At 45.1% G+C, this 23,378-nt stretch overlaps 1 protein-coding gene across 7 annotated transcripts in view; it reads left to right on the forward strand.

The window, feature by feature from the left end:
• MTCL1 (microtubule crosslinking factor 1) overlaps window positions 1–23,378 on the forward strand; it is a 123,215-nt gene that overhangs the window by 89,404 nt on the left and 10,433 nt on the right. For all 7 annotated transcript variants that reach the window (XM_067699683.1, XM_067699690.1, XM_067699684.1 and 4 more), the window contains 4 exons: window positions 867–1,064; window positions 12,460–12,627; window positions 17,533–17,787; window positions 22,472–22,768. In XM_067699683.1, the coding sequence (XP_067555784.1) occupies window positions 867–1,064; window positions 12,460–12,627; window positions 17,533–17,787; window positions 22,472–22,768 (918 nt within the window). The remainder of the gene's footprint in view (window positions 1–866; window positions 1,065–12,459; window positions 12,628–17,532; window positions 17,788–22,471; window positions 22,769–23,378) is intronic.

Here is a 23,378-nt window from a genome sequence, read left to right on the forward strand (position 1 = left end):
GTTCTAACTTGTTCTCTCTCCTTTCCATTTCAGTTTTTGGTCCTAAATGCCAGAGCCCGTTCTGCCAGTGCAGTTTCATACGGTCTCTCTGAGCTCCAGGGGGTACTTTCTTGCCACCTCTGAAATCTGTATACGCTTCCTTCTTATGCCTCAATTCACAGATTCACAACAGAACCAGAACTGAGTTATTTGCTTTCTGATTTTTATTGATTAAGGCAGAGTGACCTCCAGCTCTGCAGGTTCCTCCCTGGCCTTGCTCTCTGGTGAACCCAGGGCTGGAGCCGCTGGTGTCCATTTGTTCTGGACATCCGTGCCCCTGGCTACCTTGTCGGCTGCTTTCAGGGCTCTGTGACTGTTGGTTCCTTTTAGCCCCTAAACACCTTTCCTCTGCCTCCTACTCTCACAGTGTATGCAATTTTAGGACACCCTATGAATGGGAAGATACAGTGATGCTCTTGCCTCAGGGTGAAGAATGTCTTCAAAAATGAATTCAACCTGCTTTCAAATAGCCATGACCTAGAAAACCACCATTAAGCAGAACCTAGTAATAGTTGTAAAGTTCTCTGTTGATCAGTACTTTAGAGTTCCTCCTCCTCTCATTTATAAAACTGTTAACTGTGAGCAGTAATAATTTATAAATAGTAATATTTCTAATCTCTTCTAATAAACCTGGGCACCCACTCTATGAAATTTAAATGGAGAAAGTAGCCAATGAGTGCCATGGCCAGAAGGAGCCTGTTAGGGGAAAGGGCTGAGAAGCAAAGACATGATAACCCCTGTAGTGGGTAATTATCCTCAAACACTAAAAATCAGGCTTCAGGGCAAAAGGATTCGGGTGGAGCTGTGATCATCTCCTGCCGTTTCAGAGCGAGCTTCCAGAGACCTTCCACAGGCTTGGGGAGCCTGGCGTTCAGGAGGATGCGAAGGTGGACGGTCCAGACCCAGATGACGACGGTCCAGGCTGTGGCTTTTCCCTGGGGGAGCATCCTCCACAGTTTGGTGTGCAGATCGGTGACCACGGATCACGGCTGCAGCCCACAGACGGGGGACAGCTCCACAGGCAGGTGGGTGCCCGCGCCGGGGAGAGGAGACCCCTAGTCTGTCTGTCGTCAGTTCACATGCTGTTGTTCCCAGGGCAGAAAGGTCTTGTTTATTTGGCTTATTCACATAAATAAGGACACGATAAGGTCACATGGATTGTGTCCGCTGAAGGCCAGCGAATGTACCTCAGCAGGAAGAGAAAACAGTATGGGATGGAGTAGCCTGTGCCTTATAAAGGTTGACCATTCTTCCAAGGAGGAAGTACCATGACCATGGCCAGAAAAGGAACTTAGGGCTTTGCTGTCGTTTGCTGAGTAGGCATCGGCACCATCACTAAACTGGCACCATAACGCACAGGAGGAAAGACACAAGTTTGGTTTTTTTAATCCCCAAACATGTATAAAGTGTTTCAGGATCGTTTCAAGCCACATGAAACATAATGTCCCAAATAAAAATATTTGACGACACTTGGAAAAAAAATGAAAGCGTGTGTAGAGAGGTGGGATTTCAGTGTAGAACCTTAATTATTAGTGCTGCCAAACGCCCCATTCATTTGTATAAGCAGACAGGCCCACAGGCCCTGCTGAATAAGCCAAAAGATACTACGGCCCCCAGAGTTTTTGCGCTTTTCTACGAAACGGCAGCCGTAGAGGGTTTGGAGTGCTGAGGTCCTGTGAGACTAAGGCTTTCTCGCTCCTGGGCATCGTGGCCTGAGTCCCTCCTGACCCTGTGTTGCTTCTTTGAGGGTCCAGCAAGCAGAGCCTGGCTCCGGGGTGAGGCGCAGGGCGGGGTGGCCCCGGACACAGCTGCAGCTGCTCCGCCACAGGCGTTTGGGTGCTCCCTGAGCGCACACCGGGCTCCACAGCTGCGGCCCCTCCCTCTGCCCAGAGCCTCAGGGCATCAAGGGGGAGAGGAATGGCAGCAGAACCTAGGCTCTGATCCAGACGAGGAAAGTGGCAACGTCTGAGCGCAGGCCTGGGGGAGTGTGCCTTTCGCCTACTGCTTTCTCTCCGTGTACAACTCAGGTTTTCACAACTGAAGACCTGATTTCTACACGTACTCATCCACCCTTCATTTTTCCCAGAATAATATGACTCAAGAAAGAGGTTATACTTTCAGATGAATTTTTAATTACCGTTATTAGGAAGTTTGTCATTAGGCCAGTGTCCATGGGGAGATTTTTAGCTCATGGAATGTGTTTTCCGGCAAAGATCCAGTTAGAAAATAAAATGCTACTTTGCAGAAACATCCTCTAAAATCTACCAGTTTTATTATTTTTAAAAGCGATGTTGTCACTCAGTCCTATGAAGTATCTGTGATTAATTCACATAGTATTCCTCCATTGCCATTTAGCCACAAACCTACTGCCTCTGAGGGCGCCTGTTGGGTGTTTCCCACGCGTGCGTCCAAATGCTTTGGAAGCGGGGGGAGGAAAACAATGTAACACATCTGGTTTCCCAAACAACAGTCATGGAAAATCTTCCCCGTGAGATGGAAAATTATGGAAAGTCACTCAGCTGGAACCTCCTGTTCAGTGTATTTTAACATCCTCTCTCTTTGCTGCCGCCTCCTCCCAACATTCACTTCTCAGCTCTTCTGCTTGGAATGGACCAGTGAGTCTCCACTTTGCATGGTGCGGGGTAGGGGCAGAGGCTGTGGATGGGCTAACAGGGCGGCTTCCAGATGGCAGATTCAGATCTGCCGTTACTGGACCCGTCTGCCCATGGCAGTCAAGTGCACGCGGACGGCCAGCCGTCCGTCCGAGGACACAAGATTAATGAGCTCCACCGCAACGACAGCTGGCTCACCCGGAGTGCACGTTCCCGGGGAGGAGGTTTGTCTGCCCTGCTGCAGAGTGGGTACCAGCCAGGCAGCCCGGATGCAAGAGCCGAGCATGTGTCTCAAGGGAGGTGCCCCGCAGAGCTGCACCTTCTCAGAAACTCCCAAGAGAGCCTCCCAAGGTGATAAGCAGAGTGGGAAACGTGGCCTGACTTCTTTCCCAAGCATAACTTAGCAAGTAACAGAATTTCCCAGGCCTCGCTTGGTGTCATACTGAACATTCTTACAGTTAAACACAGTGGATGGCAACATTTATCATGTCAAATGAGGGGGAAAAAAATTACATGTACCGAGTTGACCTTGGAAATAGTTGATAAAAAACCACCAGGTTGGAAAATGTTTGGCTCTGTGAACATTCCCCACTGACTGATGGTGCGGCAGGGACCCGACTGTCCTGGGAGCAGTGAGCACTTCCAGCTTGCCCAGCCTTCGAGGAAGGGCCCAGGCTGGGGGTGAGCTCCAAGACGCCCGCCACTGCATTAAGCTTCTGAGGCCAGAACTGCTATGGCTGTGTATGCATTTTATACTTATTAGTAAGTCCTGAAATCAGGTTTTTAAACACAGGATGGTTAATAGGGCCAGAAGTATGACCTTGGGGTTCCAATAGCCAATCTTCCCAGAATTGGATTAATTAAAAGAGAAGTTACTTTTTCATTCAAGGCTGTGACCTAATACTCTTTTTTCTTTTTTTTTTTTACATCTTTACTGGAGTATAATTGCTTTATAATGGTGTGTTAGTTTCTTCTTTATAACAAAGTGAATCAGTTATCCATATACATATGTGTCCATGTCTCTTCCCTCTTGTGTCTCCCTCCCTCCCACCCACCCTATCCCACCCCTCTAGGTGGTCACAAAGCACCGAGCTGATCTCCCTGTGCTATGTGGCTGCTTCCCATTAACTATCTATTTTACGTTTGGTAGTGTATATATGTCCATGCCACTCTCTCACTTCGTCCCAGCTTACCCTTCCCCCTCCCTGTGTCCTCTAGTATGTCAGCGTCTTTATTCCTGTCTTGCCCCTAGGTTCCTCATGACCATTTTCTTTTAGATTCCACATATATGTGTAAGCATACGGTACTTGTTTTTCTCTTTCTGACTTACTTCACTCTGTATGACAGACTTTAGGTCCATCCACCTCACCACAAATAACTCAATTTCGTTTTTTTATGGCTGAGTAATATCCCATTGTATATATGTGCCACATCTTCTTTATCCATTCATCTGTCGATGGACACTTAAGTTGCTTCCATGTCCTGGCTATTGTAAACAGAGCTGCAATGAACATTGTGGTACATGACTCTTTTTGAATTACGGTTTTCTCAGGGTATATGCCCAGTAGTGAGATTGCTGGGTCGTATGGTAGTTCCGTTTTTAGTTTTTTAAGGAACCTCTGTACTGTTCTCCATAGTGGCTGTATCAATTTACATTCCCACCAACAGTGCAAGAGGGTTCCCTTTTCTCCACACCCTCTCCACCGTTTATTATTTGTAGATTTTTTGATGATGGCCATTCTGACCGCTGTGAGGTGATACCGCATGGTAGTTTTGATTTGCATTTCTCTAATGATTAGTGATGTTGAGCGTCCTTTCACGTGTTTGTTGGTAGTCTGTATATCTTTGGAGAAATGTCTGTTTAGGTCTTCTGCCCATTTTTGGATTGGGTTGTTTGCTTCTTTGATATTGAGCTGCATGAGCTGCTTGTAAATTTTGGAGATTAATCCTTTGTCAGTTGCTTCATTTGCAAATATTTTATACCATTCTGGGGGTTGTCTTTTCGTCTTGCTTATGGTTTCCTTTGCTGTGCAAAAGCTTTTAAGTGTCATTAGGTCCCATTTGTTTTTGTTTTTATTTCCATTTCTCTAGGAGGTGGGTCAAAAAGGATCTTGCTGTGATTTATGTCCTAGAGTGTTCTGCCTGTGTTTTCCTCTAAGAGTTTTATAGTGTCTGGCCTTACATTTAGGTCTTTAATCCATTTTGAGTTTATTTTTGTGTATGGTGTTAGGGAGTGTTCTAATTTCATTCTTTTACGTGGAGCTGTCCAGTTTTCCCAGCACCACTTATTGAAGAGGCTGTCTTTTCTCCATTGTATATTCTTGCCTCCTTTATCAAAAATAAGGTGACCATATGTGCTTGGGTTTATCTCTGGGCTTTCTATCCTGTTCCACTGATCTATCTTTCTGTTTTTGTGCCAGTACCATACTGTCTTGATTACTGTAGCTTTGGAGTATAGTCTGAAGTCGGGAGGCTGATTCCTCCAGCTCTGTTTTTTTTTCGTTCTCAAGATTGCTTTGGCTATTTGGGGTCTTTGTGTTTCCATACAAATTGTGAAATTTTTTGTTCCAGTTCTGTGAAAAATGCCATTGGTAGTTTGATAGGGATTGCACTGAATCTGTAGATTGCTTTGGGTAGTAGAGTCATGGTATATCTTTCCATCTGTTTGTATCATCTTTAATTTCTTTCATCAGTGTCTTATAGTTTTCTGCATACAGGTCTTTTGCCTCCTTAGGTAGGTTTATTCCTAGGTATTTTATTCCTTTTGTTGCAGTGGTAAATGGGAGTGTTTCCTTAATTTCTCTTTCAGGTTTTTCATCATTAGTGTATAGTAATGCAAGAGATTTCTGTGCATTAATTTTGTATCATTCATTGATTAGCTCTATTAGTTTTCTGGTAGATTCTTTAGGATTCTCTGTGTATCGTATCATGTCATCTGCAAACAGTGACAGCTTTACTTCTTTTCCAATTTGGATTCCTTTTATTTCTTTTTCTTCTCTGATTGCTGTGGCTAAAACTTCCAAAACTATGTTGAATAATAGTGGTGAGAGTGGACAACCTTGTCTTGTTCCTGATCTTAGAGGAAATAGTTTCAGTTTTTCACCATTGAGAACAACGTTGGCTGTGGGTTTGTCATATATGGCCTTTATTATGTTGAGGTAAGTTCCCTCTATGCCTACTTTCTGGAGAGTTTTTATCATAAATCGGTGTTGAATTTTTGTCAAAAGCTTTTTCTGCATCTATTGAGATGATCATATGGTTTTTCTCCTTCAGTTTGTTAATATGGTGTATCCCATTGATTGATTTGTGTATCCCTGCATTCCTGGGATAAACCCCACTTGATCATGGTGTATGATCCTTTTAATGTGCTGTTGGATTCTGTTTGCTAGTATTTTGTTGAGGATTTTTGTATCTATGTTCATCAGTGATATTGGCCTGTAGTTTCCTTTCTTTGTGACATCTTTGTCTTGTTTTGGTATCAGGGTGATGGTGGCCTCATAGAATGAGTTTGGGAGCGTTCCTTCCTCTGCTATATTTTGGAAGAGTTTGAGAAGGACAGGTGTTATCTCTTCTCTAAATGTCTGATAGAATTCGCCTGTGAAGCCATCTGGTCCTGGGCTTTCGTTTGTTGGAAGAGTTTTAATCACAGTCTCAATTTCAGGGCTTGTGATTGGTCTGTTCATATTTTCTGTTTCTTCCTGGTTCAGTCTCAGAAGGTTGTGCTTTTCCAATGATTTGTCCATTTCTTCCAGATTATCCATTTTATTGGCATAGAGTTGCTTGTAGTAACCTCTCATGATCCTTTGTATTTCTGCCCTGTCAGTTGTTACTTCTCCTTTTTCATTTCTAATTCTATTGATTTGAGTCTTCTCCCTTTTTTTCTTGATGAGTCTGGCTAATGGTTTATCAATTCTGTTTATCTTCTCAAAGAACGAGCTTTTGCTTTTATTGATGTTTGCTGTTGTTTCCTTCATTTCTTTTTCATTTATTTCTGATCTGATAAAGCATCTAAGTGTAAATGTGAAGAACCTAAACTTCAGAGCATGATCTAATGCAATTATGTTTCATGTTCAAGTCTTCCTTCAACTGCCCCTGGTCACTGAGGAGGCTGACCAGGGATCCAGCCTGAGGACCGGGTAGAATCTGCTCCCCTGGACCTTTGCCAGTGACTCAGGACCCATTTTCAGTATAGGGCCTTTGGGGGCTGCCCTAGGTCAAAGCCAGCCTTTCCCCTGTAGACAGAATGCCTTTGGCTCCAGGACTTCCTGGACTTGGACTCACCTGGTGCCCAGCATCCCACTTGCTGGCAGCCCACCCTTTCTGCTCTGCCCAAGATGCAAAAACTTCCGGAAAGAGCACTTCTGCACATCAGACCTGTGATCTGCCCTGATTTAATTTTTGAAATAAGCAAGTGCTCCACTGGAGCCTAGGTAGCTTTTATCTTTCATTTGTGTATGCTGCACCAGATTCATTCTTCAGACTCTTCAACATTATAACCTTGCCTAGGAGACATGCAACTCTGTATGAAAGGAACCAGACCAGAGCTTAAGGTTAGGAAACACTTTATTCTTGCTGTGTATTCTGTTTGTTTGTTTCTATTACTGTGAAAATAGTATGTGCAGGACGTGGAAGGTCACAGTACCAAAGGGTACCCAAGGAAATACTCTCTTGGCCCCAGTCCCACTTCGCAGAGCTAACTGTGGCCGGCAGTTTGCGACATATCTTTCAGAGAGTGGCAGGAGATCTAAATACGCTAAGAAGCTTGCTAAGAAGCTCATTGTTCCCATCTGGCCACTTGACTTTCATCAGACCTGCCCTTGTTTCTTTGAAGTCTTCGGCGACAGCTCTGGGTTTGTACGTTATTCAACCTACATCTATTTGTTCTCTCACACACCCACCTTTATTCCCCAGAGGCTCTTGGTGAAAATGATGGTGACCTGCAGGCACGGAGCCTGCATGGCCCAGACCACCTGGTGTATCCTCAGCCAGTGAACACAGGAGTTCTGTCCATAGATGAGTCCATCATCTCTGCAAACTTCCATCATAGATTATATTTTCACGGCCAGTCTTCAATGACTGGTTCTCTTTTGTCTGTGGGGGGATAAGGGTTTTAGAAAAGAATCTTAATCTGAATGTAACAATGAAGGTAGGAATGACAAATGGCTTATCTGTTAAAATGTTGCTGGATGTGTAACTGTATCCTTTCTGGCTAATCTCAGTAGAGGACTTGTCTTGGGGCTCCTGCTGGTGGAAGAGTTACTTTTATTTTGAACCTGCAGGAGGCCCCTCTCTTTATATGTATCAAGTAGGAACTATGCATGCCTGTGTTGGGGGTCAGGGCAGCCACCACAGCATTCCAGAACTCTCTGCCCAAGTGAGTAGGAGGTGGAGGCCAGCACCTCTATTTTGTGACTGGCTTTTTGCGTGTCAGCCCATAGCAGCAGGTCAGTACCTCTGTTCCAACTTTAGATTAAACCCATCTCCAAATTAATGGCTCTGATGCAGGCAAAGTAGTTGATGGCAGTTTAGCTCTTTCACAGAATTAGATGATGCACATCTTAGAAATCTTAGGCAAAAGTGATTCTCTAAAGTAGCTAGTATTGCCTCACCAATTGGTATGCTATCTTTCTATAAATTTCTTTTTCACTTTCTATTAATATTTTCTTATGTCCTATAATTGGGTAGCAGTCCTATTGGCTGAAGCCCAACCTTGAACCTGTTATAAGCTTAAAACGTTACAGCACAGTCAAGCTCCTGATGCCAACTTTGGGATTCTTTTAAGCCTTCCCCAAGAGAGAGGAGCTTGGAAGGGCTGAAATGCCCTTAGAATGAGGAAAAGGAAATACTGGAACCATTTTATCCTGTTTCTTTGCAAGAAAACCAACCAGGTGATCTTAAGGAGATCAAAAGGTTGGTCTTTTTAATTGACCACACTTACCAGATATATAAGTTAAAAGGTCGCAGAGCCTTGACCCTGGCACAGAAGGTTCAGAAAGCTCTGTATCCGAGACTTTCACCTGAAAACCTCGAAATGGACCAGAGTCTTGATTCCATTCTCGACTTGATTTGGGTCTTTTTACCAAAAGCATAGCCCAGCAAAGGGCCACCACTGAGAGAAAAAGTGAGTGGAGTAGCTTCTAGGAATTCTTTCAGGATGGCTCACTATTATTTCTCCTGATGTGGGGGGATGGAATTTGCTTCACAGAGATTAGGCATCTTAAAAAAAAAAGCCCGGGTAGGGTATGATGCCAGAACTCACCTCTGTTGGTGGGCTTGTCTGGCGTCAGGTGGCACAGGCCTGGATTGCACTCGAGCTCCACACTTCCTCACGGCCAGACAGGTCTCCAGTCACTGTGGTTCCTCCCCTGTAACGCAGGCACGTGACAGTGTGCACTCAGGATAGATGTGAGATGCAAGCAAGGTTCTGTAGGTGAATGACTAACACACCCTGGCCCATTAGAAACCATTAGCATTAGTTACCATCATTGGGTTTTTGTGTGTGTAACAGGATGGGGAAGGATCATGCCCATCTATGGCTCATTCCCTTGGACGTCAGCCCTTGCCATTGTTCTCCAGTGGCAGAGCTAGGCTGGCTGCTTGCCAGGCCACACTGCTGCTCCCGGGTGACTATGGGAACAGGTACCAAATATCATCAATTCTCTGGGCTCTTGTTCCCTTTGGCCACCCTCACCCCGAAGCAATTTTGAGCTCATTCCATGATGATTAAATATAATATTGGTATAACAGGACATTATGTTGATTACTGTGACCCAAATGTGCATCAAAACATTAAGGCTTAATATTATTTAATCTGATATCTGCTAATGCCAAAAAGTACTTACTTCCAGAGGAAGCAGATTTTCAATCTGCAAAAGGACTGTCATGTGAACCCTGCTTTCAAGGAGCACAAGGTTCTGGTCCTCATGTTGTCACGGCTGTTTGTTATATGCCTAAGCAGCCCACAGCTGACCACATACAGGACTTGGGCTTCACAGGGAGTTATTGATAACATATAAGAATTTATTATGTGGTTTTCTGCTTTTTCTAAAGTGAAAATGAGTGATCCACTCCAAAGAGTGGATCAAAATTATTAGTTATTTTATGCTTAAAACTGTTTGACTTGAAAAAAGTAATGATTTTTTTTTAAATTTAAAATCCACAGATGAAGAAATCAAATCTATCATAAACCATATCTAATTTTTCAGCAAACAAATTCTGTACTTAGGGAGATGTGTATTTGTGAAAAGATTGTTGCAACACGTCTTGTCACTCGCACTTCTATCATTTTTAAATACTTTTGGTGTAGAGTTGAAAGGAACTTCTGCATTTATTATCGATACAATTTCACACATTTTATGAGCATCTCGTTGAGAATAGAGGTAATTTACTTATATTCAGATGGTTGGAAAGAACATGTAGGATTTTTAGAATGTTCTCTCTCTGCTGAGTTTTGCAAATGTTAACTGAATTGTCCTCTTAGTGCCTTTCATCTCAGAGCTAAAAGTGAAAATTGCTGTTCAAGGTGAGAAAAATCAAGGAGCAATAAATGCTAACAAACAGACCATTCCACTCAACCAAAAGTCTACTGTATCTAATATTAAAACTCTTCAGATAAACTATGGAGAAAACTATGGTGTTTTCAGTGATAAATCTCATGTTAAGGAATTTCTCTTTTCTAATTCAACTTCATTTAAATCCACACATATATGGGAAGTATCTCAAATTCTTCCCAAATGCAGTTAGCCATTTTTGTATACGTACATGTATGTTTCGTGCACTGACTAGATGGTTTTAGAAGCACAGCTGGCTCTCGAGCTGATGGAGGACAGAAGGCTGATGGGCATGCAGATCCAGGCTGGAGGTCCACTCCTCGCTGCCCCGGCACTGGAGGTTTACCATGTAGCGGATTCTCTGTCTTCCCATATTACAGACAACCTGCCTCCAGCAGGACTGAGAGAGCTTTTATTTCTCCTGCCTCATAAATATACCAAACAGGATTGCTCTGAGACCGGTCTGGGAGCTTGAGATAGGCTTTTAGTGTTTTCTGATGGGAAGAGATGGGCTCGTGTGGCTTTTATCATCCAGGTACCATAATTGATTCAGTGTGTATTAATTCATTTGACTAAACCTTTCTGGAAAAATGCCCATGCTGAAGCATACTAAGATAGCAATCACAGTTTTGAAATGTGTGTCCAAAGGGCTGGACAGGTTTTAGAAAATATAAAATCTTTTAAGTTAGGTATAAGTAGATTAGTAATAAAAAACCATTCTTCATTTATCAGACCTGTTTGCATGCTTCCCATGAGCTAAGCACTGTCTCCTCCCACAACTTACAGATCTGGGGGACAGGGGAGAAACAGGATAAACAAGTAGGTGCAGTGGTTCTTCCTGCCATTAGTGAGCAGAAAAGAGAGGGGTAGCGATTCTCTCTCGGGGACCACGAGGAAGCCTTCACGAACAAGTTAACCGTTTACCTTTGGCTTTTTTTTATTTTAACATCTTTATTGGAGTATAATTGCTTTACAGTGGTGTGTTAGTTTCTGCTTTATAGCAAAGTGAATCAGCTATACATATGCATATATCCCCATATCTCCTCCCTCTTGCGTCTCCCTCCCACCCTCCCCCATCCCACCCCACTAGGTGGTCACAAAGCACCGAGCTGATCTCCCTGTGCTATGTGGCTGCTTCCCACTAGCTATGTATTTTACGTTTGGTAGTGTATATATGTCCATGCCACTCTCTCACTTCGTCCCAGCTTACCCTTCCTCCTCCCTGTGTCCTCAAGTCCATTCTCTACATCTGCATCTTTATTCCTGTCCTATCCCTAGGTTCTTCATAACAAAATTTTTTTTTAGATTCCACATGTATATGTTAGCATACGGTATTTGTTTTTCTCTTTCTGACTTACTTCACTGTGTATGACAGACTCTGGGTCCATCCACCTCACTACAAATAACTCAATTTCGTTTCTTTTTATGGCTGAGTAATATTCCATTGTATATATGTGCCACATCTTCTTTATCCATCCGTTGATGGACACTTAGGTTGCTTCCATGTCCTGGCTATTGTAAACAGAGCTGCAATGAACATTGTGGTACATGACCCTTTTTGAATCATGGTTTTCTCAGGGTATATGCGCAGTAGTGGGATTGCTGGGTCATATGGTAGTTCTATTTTTAGTTTTTTAAGGAACCGCCATACTGTTCTCCATAGTGGCTGTATCAATTTACATTCCCACCAACAGTGCATGAGGGTTCCCTTTTCTCCACACACTCTACCTTTGGCTTTAATTGTTAAACCTCAAAATTCACCCCCACCCCATGACTATGCTTGTCATATATTGTAATATACGACTTCTTAGTAACGTAACTGCAAGTCTGAGTATGACCACCTATGTTGATGAGAGACACGAGCCCTTTATTAATTCCCTTCTGGTTCAACAGCTGGCACTCAAATGACAGCATACATACGTGAGTGTAGGTATCTCGTTATTTCTGCTCCTCAACCAGAGCCGGGACATCTGAAGTCAAGCAGAGTGTCCTGGCAGCCCTGGCTTGGCTCCCCCTGGCCTCCCACAGCTTCCTCCCGTCTCTGATCCAGGTTCCTGTGGCGCTAGCATCCTAATGCAATGAGCCCTTGGCAGCGTCAGCCCCAGAGCCTGCAGGCGACCAGGGAACCCGGCTCTGCCACTAACTGTGCAGATTCCCTCCCACCCACCTTGGAAACAGTCCGGCCCCAGTGCCCTTTTGCTTGCCAGGCTCCTGTCCTCGCCCTTGTGAGATGGCAGAGCCGCCCGGTGTCCCCGCAGGTGGCAGAGAACCAGCCGCTGTTCTGCGCGCTCAAGGCGCTGCTGGAGGAGCTGCGCGTGGAGCTGCGGGAGGACGAACGTGCACGGCGGCGGCTGCAACAACAATATGCCGGCGATAAGGCCTCCTGGGACGTGGAATGGGCCGCGCTCACATGCCGCCTGGAGCAGGTACGGCGCCAGGGCTCCGCTCCGACCGCGGGGAGGGTCCGGATCCCAGGGCCCTGCCAGGGAAAGAAGGTGCGAGGAGAAAGCCAGGAGCAGCTGCCTCTGCCACCCCAGAAAGTCCCCGCCTTCCCACAGTGCTGTCTTTTCCCTACTATTACCTCTCCCAGATCTAGAACACTGCCCCAACCCAGCAGCATTTCAAAAGTAGCGTTTATTTTCCCATTCTGTGTAGAACAAGGTTGTCTCTTTTTATTATTATTAAATTTATTTAAAAGCAAAAAGCGTTCACCCATTCCCTGCCTTCTTCCCCTGGCAACCCCCAATCTGTTCCACGCACCTCTGAGCTTGGCTTCATTTATAATATTTATAGAGTCCACATATACCAGAAATCATACAGTATTTATCTTTGTCTGACTTATTTCATTTAGCATAATGCCTTTGGGGGTCCATCCATGTTGCTGCAAATGGCATTATTTCATTCTTTTTCATGGTTGAGTAGTATTCCATTATACAAATGTACCACATCTTCTTTATCTATTCATCTGTCGATGAACACTTACGTTATGCATTATTTCTCGGCTATTGTAAATAGTGCTGCTATGAACATGGGGTATATCTTTTTGCATTAGTGTTTTCGTTTTCTTCAGGTAACAAGATACATGAAAACATGTTCTACGTTATTAATCATCAGGGAAATGCAAATCAAAATCACAATGAGCTGTCACCTCACACCTGCTGGAATGGTTATCAGGAAAACTAGAAATATCAAGTGTTGGTGAAGAGGTGGGGAGAAGGGAGCAAGGCTGTCTTTAGTGCCACTGAAGCATGGCCAGGGTGAAAAACGTGACCAGAGTGCACTGACAATTCAGACAGGGGCAAAGAAAAAGCAGATTGTGGTTTAGTTACCTCTGAAAAAAGGAAACGAATGCTTTCCGTTAGATTTCTCCCAATACCAGAAAAAGCTTGTAGACCTACCTCCCACTACAGCCCTGGAAGTCTGATCAATTTCGGTGTCCTTATTTACATGGAAGGAGCCCGAGGCCCAGAGGAAGCGTGTCGTCTCAGATCACAGAGCCTTTAGTGCAACTGGAGCTGAGAGCAGGTTACTGCCTCCACCGCCCACAAGAGAGCAGAGCCTCTCGGAGATTTGAGACCCCAGCCCTGGTCGTTCAGATCGGGCTGAGCCAGGAACGCTGTTTTCTAAGTGCTTTCTCCCTGGAAGTCTTTGAAAGCGGTGTCACTTCCCATGTAGGGTCTGCTCGCTCAGATTGCTTCTCCAGGTTTCTTCCAGCCCCTTGATCACGATAAGGGAGGAAAGGTCTGCACGTCTTTGATAATCTATTTTCTAGGCCCTGTTCTGAGGCAAACCATAAAGTAATCAAAACTTTATATGAATTGGCTCAGTCATGAAAGAAAAAACTTGTCTGGAAAGAAGACATCTCCTAAATGGCCTTGATAAAAGATTAAAGGGCCTGTCCTGTCAAAAGAAGACAGCTCCCGTGGTACCCACAAGTTCACGGGCACTGCTGCCTGGTCCAAGGGAGCAGAAGTGTCCGGCTCACATCCCTGGGGGGAGCACAGGCATAGCCTCCTCTGCAGGCGAAGCAGCAAAGCACAGCTGGACCAAAGCACCAGGCCAGGCTGGGCAAGGGGTGCAGCTGCTAACCCAGTTATGACTCCTGCCTACTGCTGGGTAGGAGGTTCTTACTAGATTTTCTGTTTATCTTAGTTCACAGCCTGAAGAGCTGGCAGTGGATAAGAAATGAGTAAGGACGTTCTGATGAGCTGCCTTTAAACTTACTTAAAACTATGTTTATAGTGGAAAAATCTAAATATTTTCAGAGATGTAAGCGTAGCTAAAAAGAGGAGGCATAATCTTTGATGTGAGCCAGTTTCTCAAACATTTGGAGCCTGGGGAATGATGGATGTGGGCTGATGCTAGTTCACTCATCTTTATCCTTTTCTACTTAAATGCAAAACAGTCGAACTCTACCGAGAGTGAAGTATTTTCTCTCAGTGGAGGCCATCTTGTGTCAGTTCCCAAACCTGCGATTCTTTCAACTGACTCCTAGGTCAGACCTTGCTCTAACTGCCAGGATCCCCCAACAAATAAGACAGATCTTGAAAGGGTTCTCAGTGCAGTGGGAGACCAGACAAGGGCCACGGTTAGTACTAGTGTGGCAAGTGCCCCGCCAGGCCTGTACACAGGCTCTCAGGGATGGGGGGGCATGCAGGGCACACACCTCGGCTTGAGGGTTCAGGGAAGGGTTGTCTGTGAAAGCCCTGCTTAGAATGACTCTCGGAGGATGAACAGGAGTGGGCATATGGAAAAGGAGAGAAACAGTCTTTTGGACAAAAAAGGGACATCATGAAGAAAGGAGCATGGCACACCGGAGGAGCTGCACCTTGTCACATACGAGTGGAAAGCAGAATAGCCGAAGAACTGAAACATTAATCCTGATTTTATCACGCGAGTAAAGCATTTTGACTTGCGTTTTTAAGAAGTAATTCCGGTATCGAGGTAGAGAATGGATTAGAAACCATTAGAATTGAATGGATTAACATGGGTCCACGGGTAGACTTCGGGGATCTGCTGAACTAGAATAGGCAAAAGGATACATCTTTATGTTCATGAATCTTTCACTAAAATTTATCACATTCACCAACAACAGTACACCCCCAATTCCCTCCTCCTGTCCTCTGTGCTGTTGTCAGTTTACTTCTACACATTCTGTAAAGACAAAATACAATGCAACTATTTTTACTTCAGACACTCAGCAGTATTCTAAAGCAGTTAAAAACAGGAGGAAATGATTATATTTGCATTTATTTAGGTCATTTCCAGTGTTCATTTTTTGTGCAGGTCAAAGTGTTTGTTGATATCATATTCCTTGTGCCTGAAAATTTCCTCTATCATTTCTTGAAATGTAAGCCTGCTTTAAAGTTTTCATTTGTTGTAAAAGCATTTTTCTTCCATCATTTTTGAAAGATGCTGTTGCTAAGTATAGAATTCTGTTGAGGTTGACATTTTCCCCCTCCAGCCCTTTCAAGATGTCACTCCATTTTCCCCCGACTTACATACTTTCCAAGGACAGGTCTGCTGTCATTCTCGTCTGCGCACCTCCATTTGTGGTTTATTTTTTTTCTCTGTCTGCCTCCAAGGTTTCCTCTTTGGTTTTCAGCAGTTTGCATGTGATGTCTAGATGGGAGTTCTTTTGCTTGTTAGTTTTTGGTCTTTAATCTCCTGGGTGTTATTATAGACTGCCATGTTACATCACTCTCCCATCACCAGGTTCCGCATGGGGGCTAAGGATGTAGGGACAGACACGTGCCTGCCTGCAAGGAGTTGTACAGCAGGACAAGCAAGAGATGTGGTGACTCACAGTTGGGAAGGGAGAGTAAGAAGCAGACTCTGGGAAGCTGGGTGGATTCACTGCTTCACCTTCTGTGTGACTCTGTCAGATTTTTTTTTTTTAACGTCTTTATTGGAGTATAATTGCTTTACGATGTTGTTTCTGCTGTACAACAAAGTGAATCAGCTATATGTATACGTGTATCCCCATATCCCCTCCCTCTTGCGTCTCCCTCCCACCCCTCTAGATGGTCAGAAAGCACTGAGCTGAAGATCCCTGCAGCTGCTTCCCACTAGCTAGCTATTTTGCATTTGGTAGTGTATATATGTCAATGCTACTCTCTCACTTCATCCCAGCTTACCCTTCCCCCTCCCTCTGTCCTCAAGTCCATTGTCTGCGTCTGCATCTTTATTCCTGTCCTGCCTCTATGTTCATCAGAACCACTTTTTTTTTTTTTTTAAAGATTCCATATATATGTGTTAGCATACGGTATTTGTTTTTCTCTTTCTGACTTACTTCACTCTGTATATATGACAGACTCTGGGTCCATCCACCTCACTACAAATAGTTCAATTTCGTTTCTTTTTATGGCTAATATTCCATTGTATATATGTGCCACATCTTCATTCATCTGTCGATGGACACTTAGGTTGCTTCCATGTCCTGGCTATTGTAAATAGTGCTGCAATGAACATTGTGGTACATGCTTTTTTGGGGGGGGAGGAGGTACGCGGGCCTCTCACTGTTGTGGCCTCTCGCGTTGCGGAGCACAGGCTCCAGACGCGCAGGCTCAGTGGCCATGGCTCACGGGCCCAGCCGCTCCGCTGCGCATGGGATCCTCCCGGACCGGGGCACGAACCCGTGTCCCCTGCATCGGCAGGCGGACTCCCAACCACTGCGCCACCAGGGAAGCCCCCACGCCTCTTTTTAAATTATGGTTTTCTCAGGGTATATGCTCAGTAGTGGGATTGCTGGGTCATATTGTAGTTCTAATTTTAGTCTTTTAAGGAACCTGCATACTGTTCTCCACAGTGGCTGTATCAATTTACACTCCCACCAACAGTATAAGAGGGTTCCCTTTTCTCCACACCCATTCCAGCATTTACTGTTTGTAGATTTTTTGATGATGGCCATTCTGACTGGTGTGAGGTGATATCTCATTGTAGTTTTGATTTGCATTTCTCTAATGATTAGTGATGTTGAGCATCCTTTCACGTGTTTGTTGGCAATCTGTATATCTTCTTTGGAAAAATGTCTATTTAGGTCTTCTGCCCATTTTGGGACTGGGTTGTTTGTTTTTTTGATATTGAGCTGCATTAGCTGCTTGTATATTTTGGAGATTAATCCTCTGTCAGTTGCTCTGTTTACACATTTTCTCCCATGTCAGATGTTTTTAATTATGACTTTAAAGATGAAAAGTGCTTCCTCCATAAGATTGGTCAGATCTTGGTTTAAACATGTTTCCAGGGATAATACATGAACGTGCTGAGATTTTCTTCACCTACTAATGCGAGGCTGTCAGGGACTAAGTTCCTAAGTCTGTTCTCCTTGACAGCTGGAAGCGAAGACTGAGAAAAGCTTGGGAGACCTGGGCTCCTCTGCTGACATCAAAGGGGTGTTCATGAAGGAGAGGGAGGCACAGCAGAAGCTCCTGGCTGACAGTCATGGGCTGGTCATGGACCTGCGATGGCAGATCCACCACAGCGAGAAGAACTGGAACCGAGAGAAGGTAGAGCTTCTCGACCGCCTGGACCGGGAGCGGCAGGAGTGGGGGCGGCAGGAGAAGGAGCTCCTGTGGAGAATCGAACAGGTGAGGATGCCCCAGGGGAGGAGGTGAGGATGCCCCAGGGGAGGAGGCGGAGACGCCTGACCTGGAAATCAGAGCACTCAGAAGGGGAAAATCAGACAGCTCGGAGGTCTCTGCTGCATCAGGCTGATGTAGGGGCTTCCAGAGGAAGAGGAAGAAATCCTAGGAGTTCTGGTGTTGGAGACCTAGGCTCAGCCCTCCCATGACAAAGACCTTTTCATCGGAAAGTCTGTGGGTAACTTCCCTGTGTGTGTACGGTTGGGGGGTAACTTTTTAAAGGTGTTTAAAGACTAAACTTGAAAGATGAGATTATTTCAGGCCTTAGGAAGTGATTCCTACCAAAAAGCAAACTAGCTTTTAAGTCTGCCACTAAAGATGTGGTCATGGTGACTGCTCCAGCTTGAATGGAATTGTTGTCCATTAGTAAAGAAACTGCTGAAGTCAGTAGGAAGTCAGGCTGTTTGCACCTGCTGTGGGTCTTGTGGAGCTGTGATTAGACAGGACACAGTCGGGAAGTGACTGATCGTTCATCATCTTCAGCTAACCAAACACTGAAAAATGTAGATGAGTTCTGTGGGGAAGGGGGAGTTGTTGTTCTAGAGGTAATCACTCCCTGCCTTGCGTCAGACTTAGGACAGTTTGTGTGGCTGCAGTCCTGCCTGAGTAGTGCACAAATTAAATTTTCACATGAAACTGATGAAGGAGTGGGATTCTACCCTGGCTGGATTTTTACATAGCACGCACTGTAGTTCAGCCTGTCACACTTATAAATTCAGGAGGCCTCAAGGAAATGTATTAATCAATAAACTGAATGCAGGAAAAATAACTTCATTATTCTATTATAAATATCCATGCTGCCTTTTGGAAAATGTGCTGTATTATCCCTAGACATGGGACCTGTGTTCTGCAGGTGCAGTGGCAAAGGTCCGTTTCTGCTCACTGCTGAGATGGGAGGGGGCGAGGGAGAGAGAACTGAAAAGGACCAGGAATCTTTGGCTCTGAAACCTCTGAGCAGAAGTGCACTGCAGATAAAGAGGCCCGACATCCTTCCTGGGTTTGGTTACTCACACAGCTGAGTCACCAGACTGGTAGATGATATGGCTCATTTTAAAATTCCCCAAATTCTATCGAAGGAAAGTTGGCCACTTCCTGTTTGGCCTAGAAATGTGGCACCTGAGAAGAATCTTCTGTCTTAAATCCCCTGTGTGCCTGTGCTCAATGCAGAGGATCAGCTGTCGGGTGGGAATCGTAGGGGCAGATGCAGCACATACCCTTACAAAGTGGTCACGGATTCATCCGTTGTTCGTTAACCAGTATCCTGGCTCCTCCAGGTACCTCGTTATCAGGGAGGGTCCCTCCTGGCCATCCCTCCAGGACCGTACACACTGTCCCTCCCGCACCCCAGCAAGGCCATCGTCATCACCCCTTTGCCCGTGAGCTGTAGGCTTGTTGGTCTCATCATGGCTTCATTTTGGAAGTCACACGTTGGATGTAAGTTAAGCAAGTCTTTTAAGGGCTTCATTTTACTTTGAGAAACGAGGAATTTCTAGTAAAGGAAAAATTAGTAAGACATCCCGTGACATTTAATGTTCGAAGAGTTAATGCCCTAGGGATGAACAGCCACCCCATTTTAAGACTATCTTTGGAAAGATGAGTGGGCAGGGGCTGAACTCCACTTCCAGACTGTCACTACTGCCATGGCCCTACCACAATGACAGCCTCAGAACCTCAGTCATCAAGGTTAACATCTTTGAGCAAAATGGACTCAAGACATGTGGGTTCTGGGGCGTTCATTCATCTGTTCCTGAAATCTGTGTGGTGGATCCCGCAGGCTTTGTACAATGATTTCATTGCTGTTTTTAGAAGAGGGTTTGTTGATGCTTCAGATATGCAATTGTGGCTTTCAAAAATAAATCCAGCCTTCCCCCCCACAAATAATTGACATTTAAAAAATCACAGTACCCAATCCTGAAAATGAGGAAAAGCAGGTATTCTCTGTAAAAGAGGAAATTGGCTGAAGTGTAGTGTGTGTAGATTTTTTTTTAATCAGTTATTGAGTTGTTTATTCATTTAACTTTTAGCTGCACATTCCGTAGATGTGCAGACATCTACAACAAGACACGTAGACAAACATTCTTCATAACGTATGCCCCTCGATATCTATGTGGTGGGCCGTGTAACCTTGTCTGTGATGACCTAATACAGATGGCGAAAGAAGTAACACTAAATCCATTTTCCACTTTGAGAACACATGCTTCGTACTTGCCCGGTGGTGTTGAATTCCTACATAATTTCTGTGCCACGTGAGGCATCTGATATGACGAATGACTGTGGGAATGTGGTTAAGGTCATGTAACGCACACCATCTTATCAGCATCTGTCTCAACCCGGATCTGATGCGTGAGAGTTAACTTTCCTGGAGTTACACTACTTTCTCCTCCGAATTGTTCAGTCTGTTAGCCTGCAGAGGCCTGAGGAGTTGGCTGTGGTAAAGAACTAAATGAAAGCTCCCAGGTCATTCTTCTTCCAGTGACTTCCTTAAATCAGTTACCTCTGCAGCATGAAAGGCTGTTCTTTTAAAACCTGTGTACAAAGTAACCTTTCTTCTTGTGAGCAATTCAGGTAAAGTGACATTCTCAAGGGTTTACTGTTGCCTGCAAACCTTGTAAATTTGGTGTTTGCTTTATAAGTTGTTCTACTGCAGGACTCTAAGTACAGTAGGTGCTGATGCCTGGTTTGAAATGACTCTCCTAGGAAACCCTATCCTTGTAGGGACCATTTATTCTATGACAGCACTGCAGAGGCATCTTGGCCGCAGAAACCTCCCGCTGAAACCACTCCAGCTCATTTTTAGGGAACCTAACTAACACTTACAGCTTTAGTGCACACTGCTCCTGGCTGCCCAGGTTTATTTTTGAAGCCCCACTCTGCTGAGTGAGAATGTGCTGGATCATAGCTCTCCCCTGTAGTCACTCTCCCCGCTCTTCACACACACCCTCCGTGCACATTTACAGCTTCAGATGGGATTCTCGCATTTTAATTCTGTGCCCGAAATAGCTTGGAGATGATCATACGTTGAAACTAAATTACACTGACATGCATTAGATGAACATAATAAAAAACTTTCCTTTTCATTTTTTCAAAAAAGAAAGCATTTAGCATCTTTGAGAGCTATGTCACTGGGGAGGGGGTAGAGAGCAGAGGGGGCTGAGCTGAAAGCCCCGGTGACTTGCTTGTTCCCTAATTCAACTGGGATTCTGCCTCAAACTCTAACATTTAAGCTGCAGCTGCTTGAATCGCCATCTTTCTCCTAAAATGAAGATAATAACCTGAGGCTGGTTCCACCACCTCAGGAATTGCTAGAAATGAGTAAAAGTCCCCATGACTCCTCATGGCTTTGTTCCCTATGACACACAGGCCACACTTATCCAGCTTGCTGATGAAGGCTTGAGTTAGGACAGGAGGTGTAGTTTGTGAAAGATGCCTTGTTAAAGGGTAAATAAGTGTGCTTCCAAGGGAGGGTCAAAGCCTCTGGGCACCGTCTCAGCACCACTTCTGCCGCCCCTGCCCTTGAGTTCAAGTCCAAAGAGCAGCCAGGGCGTGGAGTGTGTGAGCCGACCTGTCAAAGGTGCTTTCTGCCTGTTTTGGAGGGGAGCTCGGGAGGGTCCAGGGCAGCCCCTCAGGGCTCCTCCATGGAGAGGGCACTGCAGGCACGCGTGTCTCTGCCTGTCCCTGTGGTTCCACGCGGCTCCTCCTGAAGGGCCCCCTGCTGTGAGGACATGAGGCGTTCGTTTATCAGTGCACCCAGGCCCAAGGAATCACGCAGGCCTCAAGGGGGGTCGGTGGTGGTCCTGCTGACGAACAGCGAGCTTTACGCTGGGCCCGGCCTGCAGCCCTCCCACAGCCCCAGAGAGAGGGGCACCCCTGTTACAGGTAGGGACACTGAGCTGAGATGGCCAGCCACACACACTGGTTGCAGGTCTCCTGAGGTTTCCCCACTGCTGCTGCTTGCATTTACCAAGTCAGAGAAAACTATGACTCCAAACTACGTGGCTCATGTTTTTGTTTCTTTTTCTAGTCGTACCAGATCTTTAATTACCTCTGTAGCTAAATTTTAATCCTCTCAAGCAAAGTGTCAGATGTTTTCGACACCCAATGGTTATAACCCAGGTGATCACTCGGGATTTATGTAGGACCCATTTCAAATAATTTGGAGATCATGCTCTGTTGTTATTTAGCAACTCTGCTAGTTAGGAAAATCGAATTCACCCTCAGAAGTTTGCTATCACTGATGGCTTTCCACTGAGTGTGCCTCACGTTCTGAAGGTAATTACCGAAAGGGAGTTCTAAATGTGTCGTTTGGTAATGTTAGATTAAAAAAATCCATGTGTAATTTCCTGTGAGCACAGTACTCAGTTACATACAGTAACATATTCTCATCAGAAGGAGCTGGCTTGCGTGTGGTTAATGCAGATTTTTCTAGTCCATATAAAATTGTGATTTTTCTTTTCAAAAAGCATTTGTGATGTGTTACTTTTGAAATTAAGGTCAGAACTTTAAGAACGTAGACTTCTCACCATCTTTCAGATAGACCATATGTTAATTCCAAACTGTGGAGAAACCACGACCTTAGGGAGCAACACACAGAAAAATGAGGCTGACTGTTTTCATTGTTAAAACCCTCAAGTTGCAGAAAGTGAACAGTCCCCGGAGAGGTGGCAGTTTCCTCTGTGATCAAAAGGAAGGCGATGTCCACCCCTGTGCCCACACGGGGAGCCCCTGGGCACCCCACCCCACGGGGACGTGGCCCTGCATGGACACTGACTCCAGCACGTTTGAGGACCAGCCGCTGTCCAAGCTGAAGGAATCGGACAGGTGCTCGGCCCGGGAGAACCTCTACCTGGATGCCCTGTCCTTGGACGACGAGCCAGAGGAGCCTCCAGACCGCAAGCCCGAGAGGGAGTTCAGGAACTGCTTCCCCGAGGTCAGCCTGGGTTGGGGTCTAGTTACCTGCGGCAGGACCGAGGGCAGGGGCTTGGGAAGCCGCCCGAGTGGCTGGCAGGCCCCTGGTTTTGCATATCACAGCCTCTGGGGTCAGTAAAAACGAACCCTTCATGATGCAGGAGCTTTGCTTGGTGGTCCTGACCCCAGGCTCCCTGCTTCACTTAGCTGCTTGTCTCAGGTTCAGAAATTCAGGGCTTGGGTCCTGCGTGAATGGGAGTCTCAGGAACGGGAGTGTCCAGTGAAACACAAGAGGAAATATTGGGTTGACCAAAAAGTTCGATCAGTTTTAAGTAAATATAAAAGACACTTTTCATTTTCAGCAAGAATTTTATTTAACGACGTATTCATTAACCAAACGAACTTTCTGGCAAACCCAATAGATCATCCTGGGAAGTGTAGAGCCGCAAGTTTTCTTAAAGTCATAGGACGGCCTTCTGACTCCAGAAAACATTAATAACAGGAAAAAATCTGCTTTAAAGAAAGTAACAAATGTCACTAACCAATGACATACAATAAATACCTTATCTGTGCAAAGGGGAAAAAATCCAACACTAGAAACCTATGTAACTTAGATCAGCAAATAGAAGAGC

Source organism: Pseudorca crassidens, chromosome 12 (assembly GCF_039906515.1).
Source record: "Pseudorca crassidens isolate mPseCra1 chromosome 12, mPseCra1.hap1, whole genome shotgun sequence".
NCBI classification, from domain to species: domain Eukaryota; kingdom Metazoa; phylum Chordata; class Mammalia; order Artiodactyla; family Delphinidae; genus Pseudorca; species Pseudorca crassidens.